General features: G+C 34.9%; 1 protein-coding gene and 1 pseudogene across 2 annotated transcripts; one reads left to right on the top strand and one right to left on the bottom strand.

The window, feature by feature from the left end:
* Nucleotides 1-5,148: 5,148 nt before the first annotated feature.
* Nucleotides 5,149-6,084, bottom strand: LOC308418364 (taste receptor type 2 member 140-like; the record flags this gene model as incomplete). The annotated part of the gene is made up of 1 exon (XM_080913725.1): nucleotides 5,149-6,084. One exon carries the CDS (start codon nucleotides 6,082-6,084, stop codon nucleotides 5,149-5,151), a length of 936 nt encoding a protein of 311 aa, XP_080769851.1.
* A 2,408-nt stretch (nucleotides 6,085-8,492) lies between these two features.
* On the top strand, nucleotides 8,493-8,779 carry LOC308418672 (small ubiquitin-related modifier 2-like; annotated as a pseudogene). The gene has a single exon. The product of its transcript is annotated as a small ubiquitin-related modifier 2-like (transcript).
* The last annotated feature ends 5,919 nt before the right edge of the window (nucleotides 8,780-14,698 follow it).

The following is a 14,698-nucleotide window of genomic DNA, read 5'->3' as shown; positions in this document are numbered from 1 at the left end:
ATGTAAACTATTGCACAGTATAATATAACTTACATGCACTGTAATAAGTGTATACTTACAAAAAATTTTTACTGTCTGTTTTTATTGACTATTCACTCATTTCAACCTTCTGATAGTAATGGACTCATTTCTGTGACCCAAGGTTGTTGGTCACACATTTTAAATTGTTGTGTAGTAAGACTCTTGAACTATCTTGCCCTGCATTGATAAAATTCATATTTGACTTTTGTCTTGGTTCTCCACTGAGGAATACATGAGCTACACTATTATTTGTTAAATAAAAAACAGTGTACATCCCAATTTAAGTTATATAGTTTCCTGCACTGGGAGAAGTTTTGCATTTGGCCCCTTGTACACTTGATGTAGAATCTTAATATTACTTATTTACTCCATGAAAAGATACCCCAGAAATGAAGAAGGGAGAATTTTAAGTTAAGTGTGCTAATACAGGGAGCTAATCGAGGTTACATAGAAGAAAATCAATGAGGGTTACTGGCAAGAGCACGCTAACTAAGCAGAGCTGCCTCAATAGAAGCCCACTCCAGTGGGGTGTCAACTCACTGGCAAAATTTACAAGCAACTTTGCCAGTCTCAAGTTTTCAGCAATTGTTTCACTTATTAAAATTTCAATGTCAGAACATATCATTACATAACCAACATACAAACACATACACAGATTTATCATATTTAAATAATCACAATAAATATTTTATGCATATAATGTGATTTTCTTTTTATTGGATATTTCATGTATGTACATTTCAAATATTATTCACTTTTCCCCCTTTCCAGTCTCCCCACCACCTGCTTCTATGAAGATACTCCCACTCCCACTGACCCACTCCCACCTCATTGCCCCTGCATTTTCCTACACTGGAAAAACCAGCCTTCACAGAACCAAGGGCTTCTCTTCCTATTGATGCCAGACAGTGCTATCCTCTGTTAAATATGCAAATAAGGCCATGGGTCCTTCAATGTGAACTTAGTTCATTAGTGTTCTAGTCCCTGGGAGCTCTTTTGGGGGAGGTTGGTTGATTAACATTTTTGTTATTTCTATGGGGCTGCAAATCCTTCCAGCTCCTTTGGTCCTTGCTCTTACTCTTCCACTGGGGACCACATGCTCAGTCCAATAGCTAGCTGCAAGCATCCTCATATGCATCAAAAAGACACTGGAAGAGCCTCTCAGAGACATCCATGTCAGTCTCCTGTCAGCAAGTACTTGTTGGCACCAGCAAAATATACTGAGTTTGGTGGCTTCATATAGGATGGATCCCTAGGTGGGGCAGTCTCTGGATGACCTTTTCTTCAGTCCTTGCTCCACTCTTTGTCCCTGTATTTCCTTCCATAAGTGTTTTGTTCTCCCATATAAGAAGGATTGAAGCATCCACATTTTAGTCTCTCTTTTTTTTTTTTTTTTTTTTTTTTGTGCTTCATATGGTCTGTGAATTCTTTCTTGGGTATTCCAAGACTTTGGACTAGTATCCACTTATTAGTCAATATATAACTTATGTCTTATATTGTGGCTGGGTTACTTATCTCAGGATGATATTCTTTAGTTCCATCAATTTGCAAAATGTCTTTCTAAAGACAGGACATGTGCAACATTTGTCTGCTTTAAATCACAAGGAGGCAGGCTCATCAGGAGTTAACTCCCAAGTTTAGCTGACAGCTCTGCAGGAATGCAGAAGCAGCTAAGTCCAGAGGTGATTTGATGATGATTTTGCTAAGCTACCTTTCTAGAAAGAGCAACTTTTTTTTTTTTCAATGAAATTAACTTTATCCTTACCTTCATGCATAGGACCAGAAATCATAGAATCAACTTGAACATGTTCAATAGAGAAAAGGCAATTTCTAAAATGAAGGAAGACTTGTAATTATATAGGTTGGAACTGAAATTGTAATAGTTGTAAAACACAGCTTGAAAAGGGGCTTGGCCTTAGTTTTGAAATGGCAGTGGCTATTGTCATTAGCTCTGTTTGTTATGCAAAAATTTCTTTTGTGAGGAAACTTTCTTTTAAGATCTTAAAAGTTGAAGTAACCTGTTTGAGGAGAAGACATGAGTAAATATTTTTGTAGAGGCTCAGTCCTATACTGCCTTGGTTTTAAGATCTTAAAAATTGAAGTAACCTGTTTGAGGAGAAGTCATGAGTGAATATTTTGTAGAGGCTTAGTCCTACTCTACTTTGGATTGCCTGCTGCAGCTGCTGGATAGTCCTTTGACAAATGGATTGGTCACCTGAGAGTGTTGAATTACCTCTATTGTTTGAGGGTTCTGAGGTAGGTCTCCCCACAGTTTCTCTGTTTTTATAAGATTATTTTATTATTAGGAATGAAGATAATACCAAATAGAAAAGTTCCATTTTTTTTTGAAATCGAGATTGTCACTCTCTTTGTAGGTGGTACCCTTTTAGACACTGAGGACACAATGAACTGGACCTCTTTGGACCACTGCTTTGAGTGGGGCCAGAAGCATTAAAATTCATGGCACCTCCCATTCTGTTAGAATATGGTTTACTGATATGTCCAAGACAACCACATAAATAAAATTTATGGATCAAAGCTGTTCAATAAGATTTTCTTTTTCCTTTATTATTTAGAAAATGAGTGGTTGCTTGACCCTGTAAAGCTACTGCAAGGACCACACCTTGAAGATATGAAGGAGTGACCTCAGTACATGCTTGAAGAAAGTTGGAAATATTTCCAGATTTTTTAATTGTCTTTAGAATAGATTGATACATGGATGTAGATGAGATGATTTCTTATCACAAATGCCAATTGTTTTGAAACAGTATCTTTTTGCCTCAGAGATAAGAATCATCCTCTCTACTGCTTCTGATAGCCTGGGTACAAATTCTTCAAAGGTTCTTCTGGTTTCTGCTTTATATTAGCAAGACCTTTGGGATTTATATTTCTATTACGCAAACAAGTCCATGCTTCTAGACCTGCAGCTGATGTATTTACTAACTTTATAAATAGCTTTCTTTGCCATTTCTTGTTGAACTGTTTCTTCAAACCATTCCCTTGTACCCATAAACATTTCATATGTTAGCACTTCTTTTTTTTTTCAATTTTTTTTATTGAAAAACTTTATTTTAAAAAACAAAGATAAATGTACAAATTTTAAAGCATTGTTACATAAAAGTATACAAATACATTTTTAAGGTTGTAATTAAGTATTTGTGGGTACATATACATATACCTACGTATATATGTAACAATAATATAGGAAAAGATGTTATTAATTTGAGGGGAGAGGCAGAAACTGGAAGTGGCTGTAGGAAGGAAAGGGGGATGTGATACAGTTCTATTTTAAATAAAATATATTCTTTTTTTTTTCTTGAACTTCACACAGTCTGTGAGTTGTTTCTGGGGTGTTCTGAGCTTTCTGGGGTTCATATCCAATTAACAGTGACTGCATGTTATATCTGTTATTTTGTGACTGGGTTACCTTACTCAGGATGATATTCTCTAGATGCATCCATTTTCTTGGAAAATCATAAAGTCATTGTTTCTGATAACTGAGTAGTACTCCATTGTGTAAATATACCAAAATTTTTAACCATTCATCTACTGAAGGACATCTGGGTTCTCTTCAGCTTCTAGCTATTATAAATAGGGCTGCTATGAACATTGTGTGCATGTGTCTTTGTTGTATGCTGGATTGTCTCTGGGGTATATGCCCAGAAGTTGGATAACTGGGTCTTCACATAGTGCTATGTCCAATTTTCTGAGGAACCACCAGACTGATTTCCAGAGTGGTTGTACCAGTTTATAACCCCACCAACAGTGGAGAAGTGTTCCTCTTTCTCCACATCCTCACCAGCATCTGCTGTCATCTGAATTTTTGATCATAGCCATTCTGACTGATGTGAGGTGGAATCTCAGGCTTGTTTAGATTTGCATTTCCCTGATGACTAAGGATGTTGAGCATTTCTTTGGATGCTTCTCAGCCTTTCGATATTCCTAAATTGAGAACTTTTTGTTTAGCTCTGTACCCCATTTTTTAATAGGATTGTTTAATTCTCTGGTGCCTAACTTCTTGAGTTCTTTGTATACCTTGGATATTAGGCTTCTATCAGATGTGGAGTTGGTAAAGATCTTTCCCCAATCTGTTGGCTGCGATTTTGTTGTCTTGACAGTGTCCTCAGCCTTACAGAAACTTTGCAATCTCATTAAGTCCCATTCATAGAACTTTAACCTTAGAGCAGGAGCCATTGGTGGTCTGTTCAGGAAAATTTCCCCTGTGCCGATGTGTTCTAAGGTTTTCACTACTTTCTCTTCTAATAGTTTAAGTGTACCTGCTTTAATTTGGAGATCTTTGATCCACCTGCACTTAAACTATGTACAAGAAAAAAAAAGGGTCTATTTTCATTCTTCTGCATGTTGAGTGCCAGTAGGACCAACACCATTTGTTGAAGAGACTGTCCTTTTTCCATTGAATGTTTCCAGCTCTTTCATCAAAAATCAAGTGACCATATATGTGAGGGTTCATTTCTGGATCTTCTATTCTATTCCATTGATCCACATGCCTATCGCTGTACCAGTCCCATTCAGTTTTTAACACAATTTCCTTGTAACATAGCTTGAGGTCAGGGATGGTGATTCCTGCAGATGTTTTCTTGTTGTTGAGGATGGATTTGGCTATTCTAGGTTTTTTTGTTATTCCAGATGAAATTGCACATTGCTCTTTCCAGCTCTATAAAGAATTGGTTTGGAATTTTGATGGGGATTGCATTGAATCTGTAGATTACTTTTGGTAAGATGGCTATTTTATGTTGGTCCTCCAATCCATGAGCATGGGAGATCTTTCCATTTTCTGAGATCTTCCTCAATTTCCTTCTTTAATGATTTGAAGTTCTTGTCATACAGGTCCTTCACTTGCTTAGTTAGAGTCACACCAAGGTATTTCATATTGTTTGTGACTATTGTGAAGGGTATCTTTTCCCTAATTTCTTTCTCCACATTTTTGTCATTTGAGTAGAGGAAGGGTACTGACTTGTTGTAATGTTTAGATATTTCCTAATCTAGATAAAAGTTTCTCCAAACTTACAATGCTACAAATGAATTTAAAATGTAAAAATTTAAAGATATTTAATTTCTTAGGAACTGATCTTCCTCTAAAGTACAAAAGATGAACAACAGTAATATTTAAGAATCTGAGGGCTCTGCACCACTGACCCAGCACCTCAGCCACCATGTCATGGTCAGAAATGCCCGTCTAAGCTTAGTGTTTCCCAGAATCAGGACATAGCAGTGGAGTGAAGGAAAGGAAAGTCCAGTAATGCAGAAAAATAGAGTAACTGAATTTTGCTTCTGAATTTTAATGTTACAAAACTGCAAAAGAATTGATAGGAAAAAAATGGTATACATGATCAAGAAGGTGACCACCATGTGCAGCGCCTTTATGTGGGCTGCAGTGCTAACGTCTCTGAAGCCTGCTGCATTGCCCTGCATGTTCTTCAGATGTCTCCATAAAGAGAAAATGAGAAGGAGAAACATTGTCAGAGATACAGTAAATGGAATAAGTGTGAACATAGTGTTGATGAGTATAATCTGCCTAGAAATTTGAGTAACAGTAGTTAAGATAGCACTGTTGGACATGTTAACTTTATATTTGTCAATCCTGACATCAATGTATCTGTTTAAGATTAAAAGATTTAAAAAGAAGATGAACAAAGATAACAGCAATGTCACTAAAACCACTAGTTTTACTCTCCCTTTCAAGTAGAAAATAGAGTTTGAACAAATGCCTATTTTGAGAAAATAAAAAATGCTGAGACTTGTAGCAAGCCAGATACTGGAATGATTGTTAACTGTCCAGGAAATATTAATTTCTTTTGCAATTCCTTTGGTCATTATTAATGCTGGATACAGTTCATATACCAACACACTTGCAAATACAGAGCAGAGGAAACCAATTCTGGAAATGGCCAGAGCAGTGAAGATCTGATCTATAAAAGTGAACTTTCTCCTCTTTACCCAGTCCATGATGTTCACCAGAACAGTGAATGCATTGCCTAAATTTCCCACTATGAATTCCACATATAAAGTAGTTAATAATATGTAATCTAAGACACTATTCATTGTTTCCAAGAGGTGTTCCAATTTCTAATACAGTGCTAGGTATCCTTTAATGATAGTCTTCTGAAGCATGTCTAGCTAATTCTTAAGAATTTATAGCATGCTAATTTAATTAAGTCTTACATACATTTCTCACACAAACATAAAGAATCACTAATGGGCTGGTTTACAGTTTTCTTCACAAAAATATTACATTTTTCAAAAGAATCCAGCTGTGCTTCATCCAGATGTGATATAGCTTATAGTAGATGCACTGAAGTCTGCTGTAATTAATGCTGAAGAAAACAAAATTGTCATATGCTGTCATCAGAAATGAATAATTTATTTACATGATTTCAACTATCTATACATTACAATATAAACATTTAATTTCTGACAAGCAAAATAATAAAATTACAACACACACAGAAGCCAATGGTATCTAAATTGCTATATGACTTTAGAATTTTATTTAATGTTTCAAAAGTGTGTCAGTATAGGCTTTTATTCTTCTTCTCAAAGTTCTCCCTAGAAGCAAACAGCTACCTAATAATCATCTGTTGTTAGTTATTCCTCAAATAACTGAGACTGACAAGATTGATAATTTCACTTTTTATAAGGTTATATATGCGTATGTATATAGGCATGTACTAGTCCATGAATGTGTGTTTATTTCTATGATAATCCTTTTGAATTCTGACTTCTAAAACTCAGATTTATTATTTAGTTAAAACTTGATGAATAATTTACTTAAGATTTACTAACATGATAGTTTGTAAGGAGATGGCAAGAAATTGATTTTATGTATAATTGACTCAGCAATAATGTAAATACACTAAAGACCTGTGCCTATCTTTTCCATACATGCAAATAAATTTGGAAATATTCCTATTGTTATAAAGCAGACAATAAGCTTACTTAAGTTCATCTGCATAAAACAAATCCCCTTCATTCTGTGTCTCCTCTCTTTGATCATGCATGTGATTTCTTCACCAGTACAAGCTTGATACTATTTATTTTCCTCCACTTTGCACCAACATTTGTTCATTTAAAATTAGCATAGGCACCAAGATATATAAAGCACAATACACACCCAAGGCAAGACAGGGACTGCAACAATAGGTTGTAAGATTCTTCAAAATTTAAACAAAAGCCAAAAGGGGCAAAAACACACAAGAAAATCTATCAAAGGAAGCAAACAGAAGAACATCAAAAATTTTGGAAAACTTGGTATTCTTATAGCCATGGGTATATATGGCCTAGCACTGAAAACAGCTGGTGGTCTTTGGTAAGACCCTGCATCAAAATAACAGCAACAGGAATGTTTAAGTCGAAGTGACAGCCATGGGTTATTGCATGTGAAAGAGAAACTGTAACTATTTCCCTCTGTAGCAACACTGAGCAAAGAAAACAAGACAAAATTATCCTGATATTTCCATTAATGCCCAACAGTTAGGGACAGAATTATTAGGAAATTAAGTTAAACTAACATAGGAAACATTTTAGGCAAAATTCCTAGAACAGAAGTATGATCATACCTGGACACAGAAAGCAATTCTGAGAATGGTTCCTTCTCTATAACGAAAAGGAGGAAGTGAAAAAATAGAAATGCAAAACATACTAGGGCTGGGGCTGTACAGAACATGTGCTAGCACAAGAGTGGTACAGACCTTAAAGAAAAAGGGCAGAGCTTTTATAGGTGAGAGTGAGTAACACCCAGGAGGTTCCCTGAACCTCTCTTCTTCATTTTTCCTCTGGACAGGAAGCACTGGAGGCTCTACTTGAGTAGCTGTAAATGCTGCACTCTCTTGTCCATGTTGCTTTGCTCAGAACAAACCTGCTACTCTATCAATAATGGCAAAATTACTATGCATTTCTCTGACAAAGTTGGAGTAAAAGAAGAGCCCAAACTTACAGAATTAACCCAAGGCTCTCCTTCACATAAAGGAGTAGCTGTATTTAAGAGACAATGGTGACAAACAGCTATACAGCATAGGTTCCAGTCCCCAATAAAAAGCATGCACGTGTAAATTGAGTCACTCTTCGAGTGACTCAGATTATTGACTACTTTGGACTTGAATCTAAGTGAGTCCTCACATATCTGTTTTTTTTTTTTTTTTTATCATCAAGGTTATTCTTGATGATATTCTTGATAATATTTCTTTTAATCATCAAGGGTATTCTTCCAATTTTAACTGTAATGAAACATTGTGAGCATAAGATCTGGTTTTGCAAATGCCACCAAGGTACTGAATGTTGGCAGAAGAAATCTTTGTTGAATTGTAGATTTTCTTTGCTTCTGTGATCTTACAATATGCTCACTTGAAAAGTCTTTGGGCTTCCATTGCTCCCGGTGCGGTTTGTGTGCTCTTTCAGTGCAGACCTGGTGCCTCTTTTGTGAAGCGGCAGCTGATGAGACTCAGGCTCTTTCCATGGCCGAGCAGAAACCCAAGGAAGGAGTCAAGACTGAGAACAAAGATCATATTAATTTGAAAGTGGCAGGACAGGATAGTTCTGCGGTGCAGTTTAAAGATAAGAGGCTTACACCACTTAGTAAACTAATGAAAGCTGTTGTAAATGACAGGGTTTGTCAGTGAGGCAGATCCAAGTCCAGTTTGATGGGCAACCAATCAACAAAACAGACACACCTGCACAGTTGGAACTAGAGGATGAAGATACGATTGATGTGTTCCAGCAGCAGACAGTGGGTGCCTACTAAAAAGGCAGCCTGCTGCTTTACTCCAGAATTTTGTTATAATCCATGAACAAATCTCAGAAAGCCGAAATTTGTGCCTGCCACATCCTGACTACTACAGAATAGCTTTCTCCTTTCATCTCCCTGTCCCCATTTCTTTATTGTACATAAGGTAACTGGTGTATGTGCACAAGCACATTCTCTCTTGTTTTTTTTCCTTTTTTTTTTTTTTTTTTTTTTAAGTAAATGGCCAGTGTTTGTTTGACATCGGAGGGAGATGGTCTGGGGAAAGTACTTTTCCTGTGAAAATATCTCTTTTTTCCATTAGTGGCTCATTCAACTCTTACTTTACATTCCAGTTAGTTATATTGCTGTCACTGTTTCAAGAAAAGAACCCAACAACACAAAATACTTGCATACCTTGTTTGATTGAAGAATTTTAATGTTTTTCATTTATCATTGTAAAAACCAAGGACAATTTTATAACTTTTTTGTTCATAGCTGTTACATGTAGGACAATCTATCTTTAAGAAGGGATGAATTAATCTTGAACAAAATGATCCTAGATAGTTTTTCCTTCAAGTCATGCATCTTGTTTAATAAACTTCTTGTTTAAAATGAAAATGAAAAAAAAATGTGTTTAGAAATTTTATGGGAGAAAATGCACAAAATTTATAATTAAGAAAGGATGCTGGTAGGCCTCAGGTATAACTGAGATGAAGAATACATTTCAGTCACGTAAGAAATCTTGGGTTTAATCACACAGCCAAAAGAAAGAAAAAAGAAAAAAAGAAAAGTAACAAGGAATCTGCTTGCTACCTAAACTTTATATTGCTAAATGGCATTTTGCATATAAAATAAATAATAACTAAAGGAAATGATAGTATCAAATTTCACAGTTAAAAATGTGAAATTTTATTAAACTCCTTTGTATACTTCTTTAAAACTGACATATTGCGACAAATGCCATCAACATTATAAACTTGTAACCTAAAAATTAAAAGAGAAACAAAATATTCATGCTTTTACCCAGATATCATAATGGGTTTTAGTTATTGTCATATTGCCAATGTTCACATCATCATTCATTTATTAATCTATTTATTAAATCAATAAAATATTTTGAAACATTGTTTTCATTTTTAGGTGCTACAAATAATTAGCAAATGGAATTAACATTATTTCCTCTTCCAAAGATGCTTATCACGAATTGGAGATGAATGGCAAACATGAAAATTTATAAAAATTGTATGCCTTTATGTTTTAATAATAATAGTAATGATAATCATGATGATGATGATGATGATAATAATAATAATAATAATAATAATAATAATAATAATAACAATAATGATTCACAGCATCCAAATTTACAGAGACAGTAACTACAATTTGCAGCCTCTTCATGTGGGATACAATAATGAAATCTTGTCATCATTTACGAGAAGCCACATCATCCAATGCTTTTTGTAGAAGAGGTGGATTATTCAAAGGGCACAAAGCAGGGATACAGTTCAGAGTTTGATGTGTTTACAGTGAGGACAGTTATACATGAAAAGCTGTCATGTCCTTCATTTTCCTCTTTCCAGTTATATCACTTTCATACTCACTTGAGTGATAAAATCACCCAATAATAGTCAAAACTAGTAACACTTTTCTGTAAGGGTGTATGTGTATGATATATGCACACTCATGTGTAAGGGTGCAGATGACACATGAGACAAAGCCTGGAGGAGATTGCCGGGCGTCCTTATCTATCACTTTGTTCTATTTTTATGAGATGGCCTCTCTCTCTGAGCTGTAACATAACTGGTGGCCATCAAGCTGCAGTGATCCTTCTTTCTCTTCTCCTCATTCCCTCAGTCCAGCACTGGTATGGAAGACATACATGATCGTGCCTTGCTTTTAGGAGTTCTGGAGATTTGAACTTATATCCCCGTGGATGTGCAGGTACTCTTACCAGCTAATTTATCTTGGCTGCCCCCTCTTTAATATATCAACTTTATGTGTGCATTTGAATTGTGGATGTATAGTGAAATTAGTTTTTTACAACTCTGTGACTGAGCAAACAGCACACAGTGTGTTATCAGGTAAACTAAGTACATCTTTCTATAAACAGTACATTTGCATAACTGCTCAAATTGACTCTTGTTTGTATACTCTATGCTTCTCTTACAGATGAAGGGACTTCTCACTTGGTGCTGAATCAAAGTTGAATTCTCATTTGTTAGCAGGAAAATAAGGATAAATTTTGTTATGACAGTTGTAATCACTTTTTAAAATATCTCCATTATTTGTGTTAAAAAAAACTCTAGGTTTCTGTTAATAAAATGATAGATTCAATACATAGTTTTTTCAGAGTGTATTCTTGGAAACGCAGGGAAACCAATACTCCTTTAACAGCTAGTATTTCTAACTGTGTTTGAAAGTGTGTAATCCTGTACTATACACAACCACATATATGCTTCATGATAAAATTATTATTTTATTATCTCAAATGTCTGTCTCTTGTACATAATGAAGACTCAAAACATCCGTAATGCCCTTTGGTCTCTTTAGGCCATTAGTAATGTTTGCCAAAATATTGCTCATGTTTAGAGCTTAGAAAACGTTATCTGATTTTGCCCAGTCAATTTTCAAATGATTACTTTCTCCAATAATTTTATTCACTTTACTTTCAGATCACACACTGCCTCCTCTCTTTCCAGTCCCACACTTACAAGTCCCTTTCTTTCCCTGTCCCCTTTTCCTCAGAGAAGGGGAAGCCCATTTGGTACCATCCCACCCTGGGACTTCTAGTTCTAGCAGAACTAGGCACATTCTCTCCCATTGAGGGTTAATCAGGTGGTTTAAGTAGGGAGAAGTTAATCCAGTGGCAGAGAACAGAGACAGAGTGAGCCCCCACTCCATTTGTTAGGGTTCTCACATGAAGACAAAGCAGTACATCTACTAAAAATGTGGTGGGTGGAGCTAGGTCCAGTTCTGGCATGCTCTTACTTCGGTGGTCCAGTCTCTGTAAGCCCCATGAGATCATGTTAGTTGATGCTGTATGTCTTCTTGTGACCTTGACTCCTATGGCTTGTTTAATTTTATTCCCCACTGTTCCATAAAACTTTGCAAGCTCCACCCGATGTTTGGCTATGAGTCTGTGAATCTGAGTTCATCCACTGCTGTATGAAGCCTCTAAGGAGACAATATGGTAGGTTCCTGTCTACAAGCATAACAGAGTATCAATAATAGTGTTAGGGTGGGACTCTATAACATGGGGTGAATCTCAAGCTGGAACAGTCATTTGTTGGCTATTCCTTCTCTGTCTGCTCCATCTTTACCTTTGCACATCTTGTAGGTAAGACAATTATTATTTAAATAATCTGAAATTCAAAGCATAAATATTTAAACTTTTCTTTTGATTTTAACACTGCTGAAACGCAGTATATGTAGCACAAGAAACTCAATAATATATCTAGTGATAAACTCATTTGTGAAGATCATATACTTTCAAGAAATACACCAAACATATAAAATTGCAAAGAAGAGATTTTTCAATAAATTACTCTGAAAAATTGAATGACAATATATTTTTAAAAAGTCAATTTAAATTCCACACTAAAAACCGGTAATTTGCATTGGTCACCTACCTAATTACAAAAAAAAAAAAGTGATAATAATTCTAGATGGGTGATAAAATATCCTTAAAACTTTTATAACATTCTAAAAGGCAAATATTTCTAAGGCAAACTTGTGGTAATCCTCCTGTCTCAACCCCTAAAGTATTACATTTACAGGTGAGGACTATTATGCAAAGCTTTTATAATATATTTATGGTCTTATTTGTTGAGTTTCTTGATCAGTATTATGTTGACAGAATTTTTATTTCTAGAACTTTTATTATTAAGGCATTCTGGTTTTTTAAAAAAAATTCCACAAATATTGGATGATTTTATGATTGTCTTTATGTCCACTGATACAACTTATTATATTTATTTACTTATGATAGCTATCCCTACATCTCCAGGATAAACTCAATCTGGTAGTGGTGGGTGATCTTTCTGATATATCAAATCTCATTTGTAAGTACTTTAGCGTATATGTTTATCACAGCTATTGGACAGAGTTTTATTTGATGTTCTTATCTGATTTGGTATTTGAACAATACTGACTTGTTAGAAGTTTAAATTCCTTCTTCTGTTACTTTTTCTCCCTCACCTCCATTTCTTCATTTTTAAAAACAGTTCAAGAAGCATTTGTTGTAATTCCTTTTTGAATATCCAGTTCAATTTTTATATGAAAACACCTGAACAGGTCTTGTTTAGGTAAAAAAAATATTGTTTATAACTCCTTGTTCATTATTAGCTTATTGATACTGCTGTTTTATACTTGGTTCAACTAGTTTTATATGAATCTAGAAATTCTTTAATTTATAAACTCAATGTACTTTAGACATTAAAATATTATCTTCTAATGTTATTTTCTTTTATGTCTATTGTAATGTTTCTCCACTCAGTGAGTTTGTTAATTTCCCCTTCCCCATTAATGGGGTAAAAACTCTATCTTGCTAAGAGCCAGATCTTAAGAGTCTTTGATTGTCTTGGATTTCTCCACAACGTTCAATTATGATTCTATACTCTATTTTTTGTTCTGTTTGCACTTACAGGTATTGGGACTTAGTTTTTCAGTTACTGTTAAGACTACTATAAGTAGTCTTCTGAATATTGGTTGATACATTCCCATTAATATCCTCTAAGTAAAATATTTCCCAAAACACTATAGTATTTAATTTTTCCTCCAAGAAATGAAAGATTCAATATATTTTTAAAAACAAATACCCTTTTGACCTTGTTGCAGCTAGGGCATTAAGTGGACCTCCAAATGTCTTGTAAGGAAGGTTTGGTATTGAATATAGCAATAATCTGAGGTGAGGCCTTGAGGTTATGGGAGTAAACAAGACACTGAGACTCTGTCTCTTTTTTGAAAAAAAGTAAAAATCAAACCCTGTCCTCTTAGAACATTTTTACAACTATATTTAGAAATCTATTTGGCTTGGTTTCTTTTTACACATTATTTTTGCTGGGTAATCAAGGTTGTCTGTCATGCCAAGCAACATGTAATTTTCCAATGCATCATTAATGAAGCAATGACTCAAATATCTCATTCCCAGAATGAATACATGATCAAAAAGGCAGCTGAATGTTATTCTTTCCAAAAGTATAACATGGTGCTAGCCATTTACCATTAAGCTAATGTTATTTCTAAAAATTCGAATTTATAGACCTGTAAATTGCCCAGTGCTTCTAACTGAACCAAATCACTGACATCTACTTGAAAACATTTTATTTTCATTTCAAGGATTTGACTAAATCACTGCAAATTTTCCACTAAATATCAAGCTGTTTCTGTGTACAGCATGAGTGAAAATGTTGAATTCAAATGGTCAGCATACAGGTATTCAGAAAACTCATTGTTATTTTCTGGTTTATGCCCTTCAACTAGCACCTAACCCCTTCATTCTGAAAAGATTTCTTTTCTAATAAATTTACATTAGTAAATTATTTAATAAATACATTGTTAGGAATATGGTTCTGCACAGAATCATTGTGGCTCACCTTAAACATTCTCAGATTATCAACCTAAATCATTTTAAAATAAGCTTTAGGCAGAATCAAGGTTAAGGGAACAAATGATTGGGTAAAATCAAGAGAAGGCTATGAAGTACTATCCAGAGAAATTTTAATCATCTGCTCTATTTGGTCAGTTTTGAAATGTACCTACCTGGTAAGCCGTGTGAAACAGGCTTTGAAAGCTAAAGGTCAAGGGACCAAAGGCAAACCACAACCCTCTAAAATATCAGATTCCAAATACTCTTGAGCAATAAGTGGGATTGAGAGCTTTTTACAGAATCTTCTTTATCATTTCCTAGAGGATTATGTCTTCACTGTGGTCACT

The sequence above is a fragment of the Micromys minutus genome, assembly GCF_963924665.1.
Source record: "Micromys minutus genome assembly, chromosome: 3".
In the NCBI taxonomy this organism is placed as follows: domain Eukaryota; kingdom Metazoa; phylum Chordata; class Mammalia; order Rodentia; family Muridae; genus Micromys; species Micromys minutus.
This window is presented reverse-complemented; position numbering and strand designations above follow the sequence as displayed.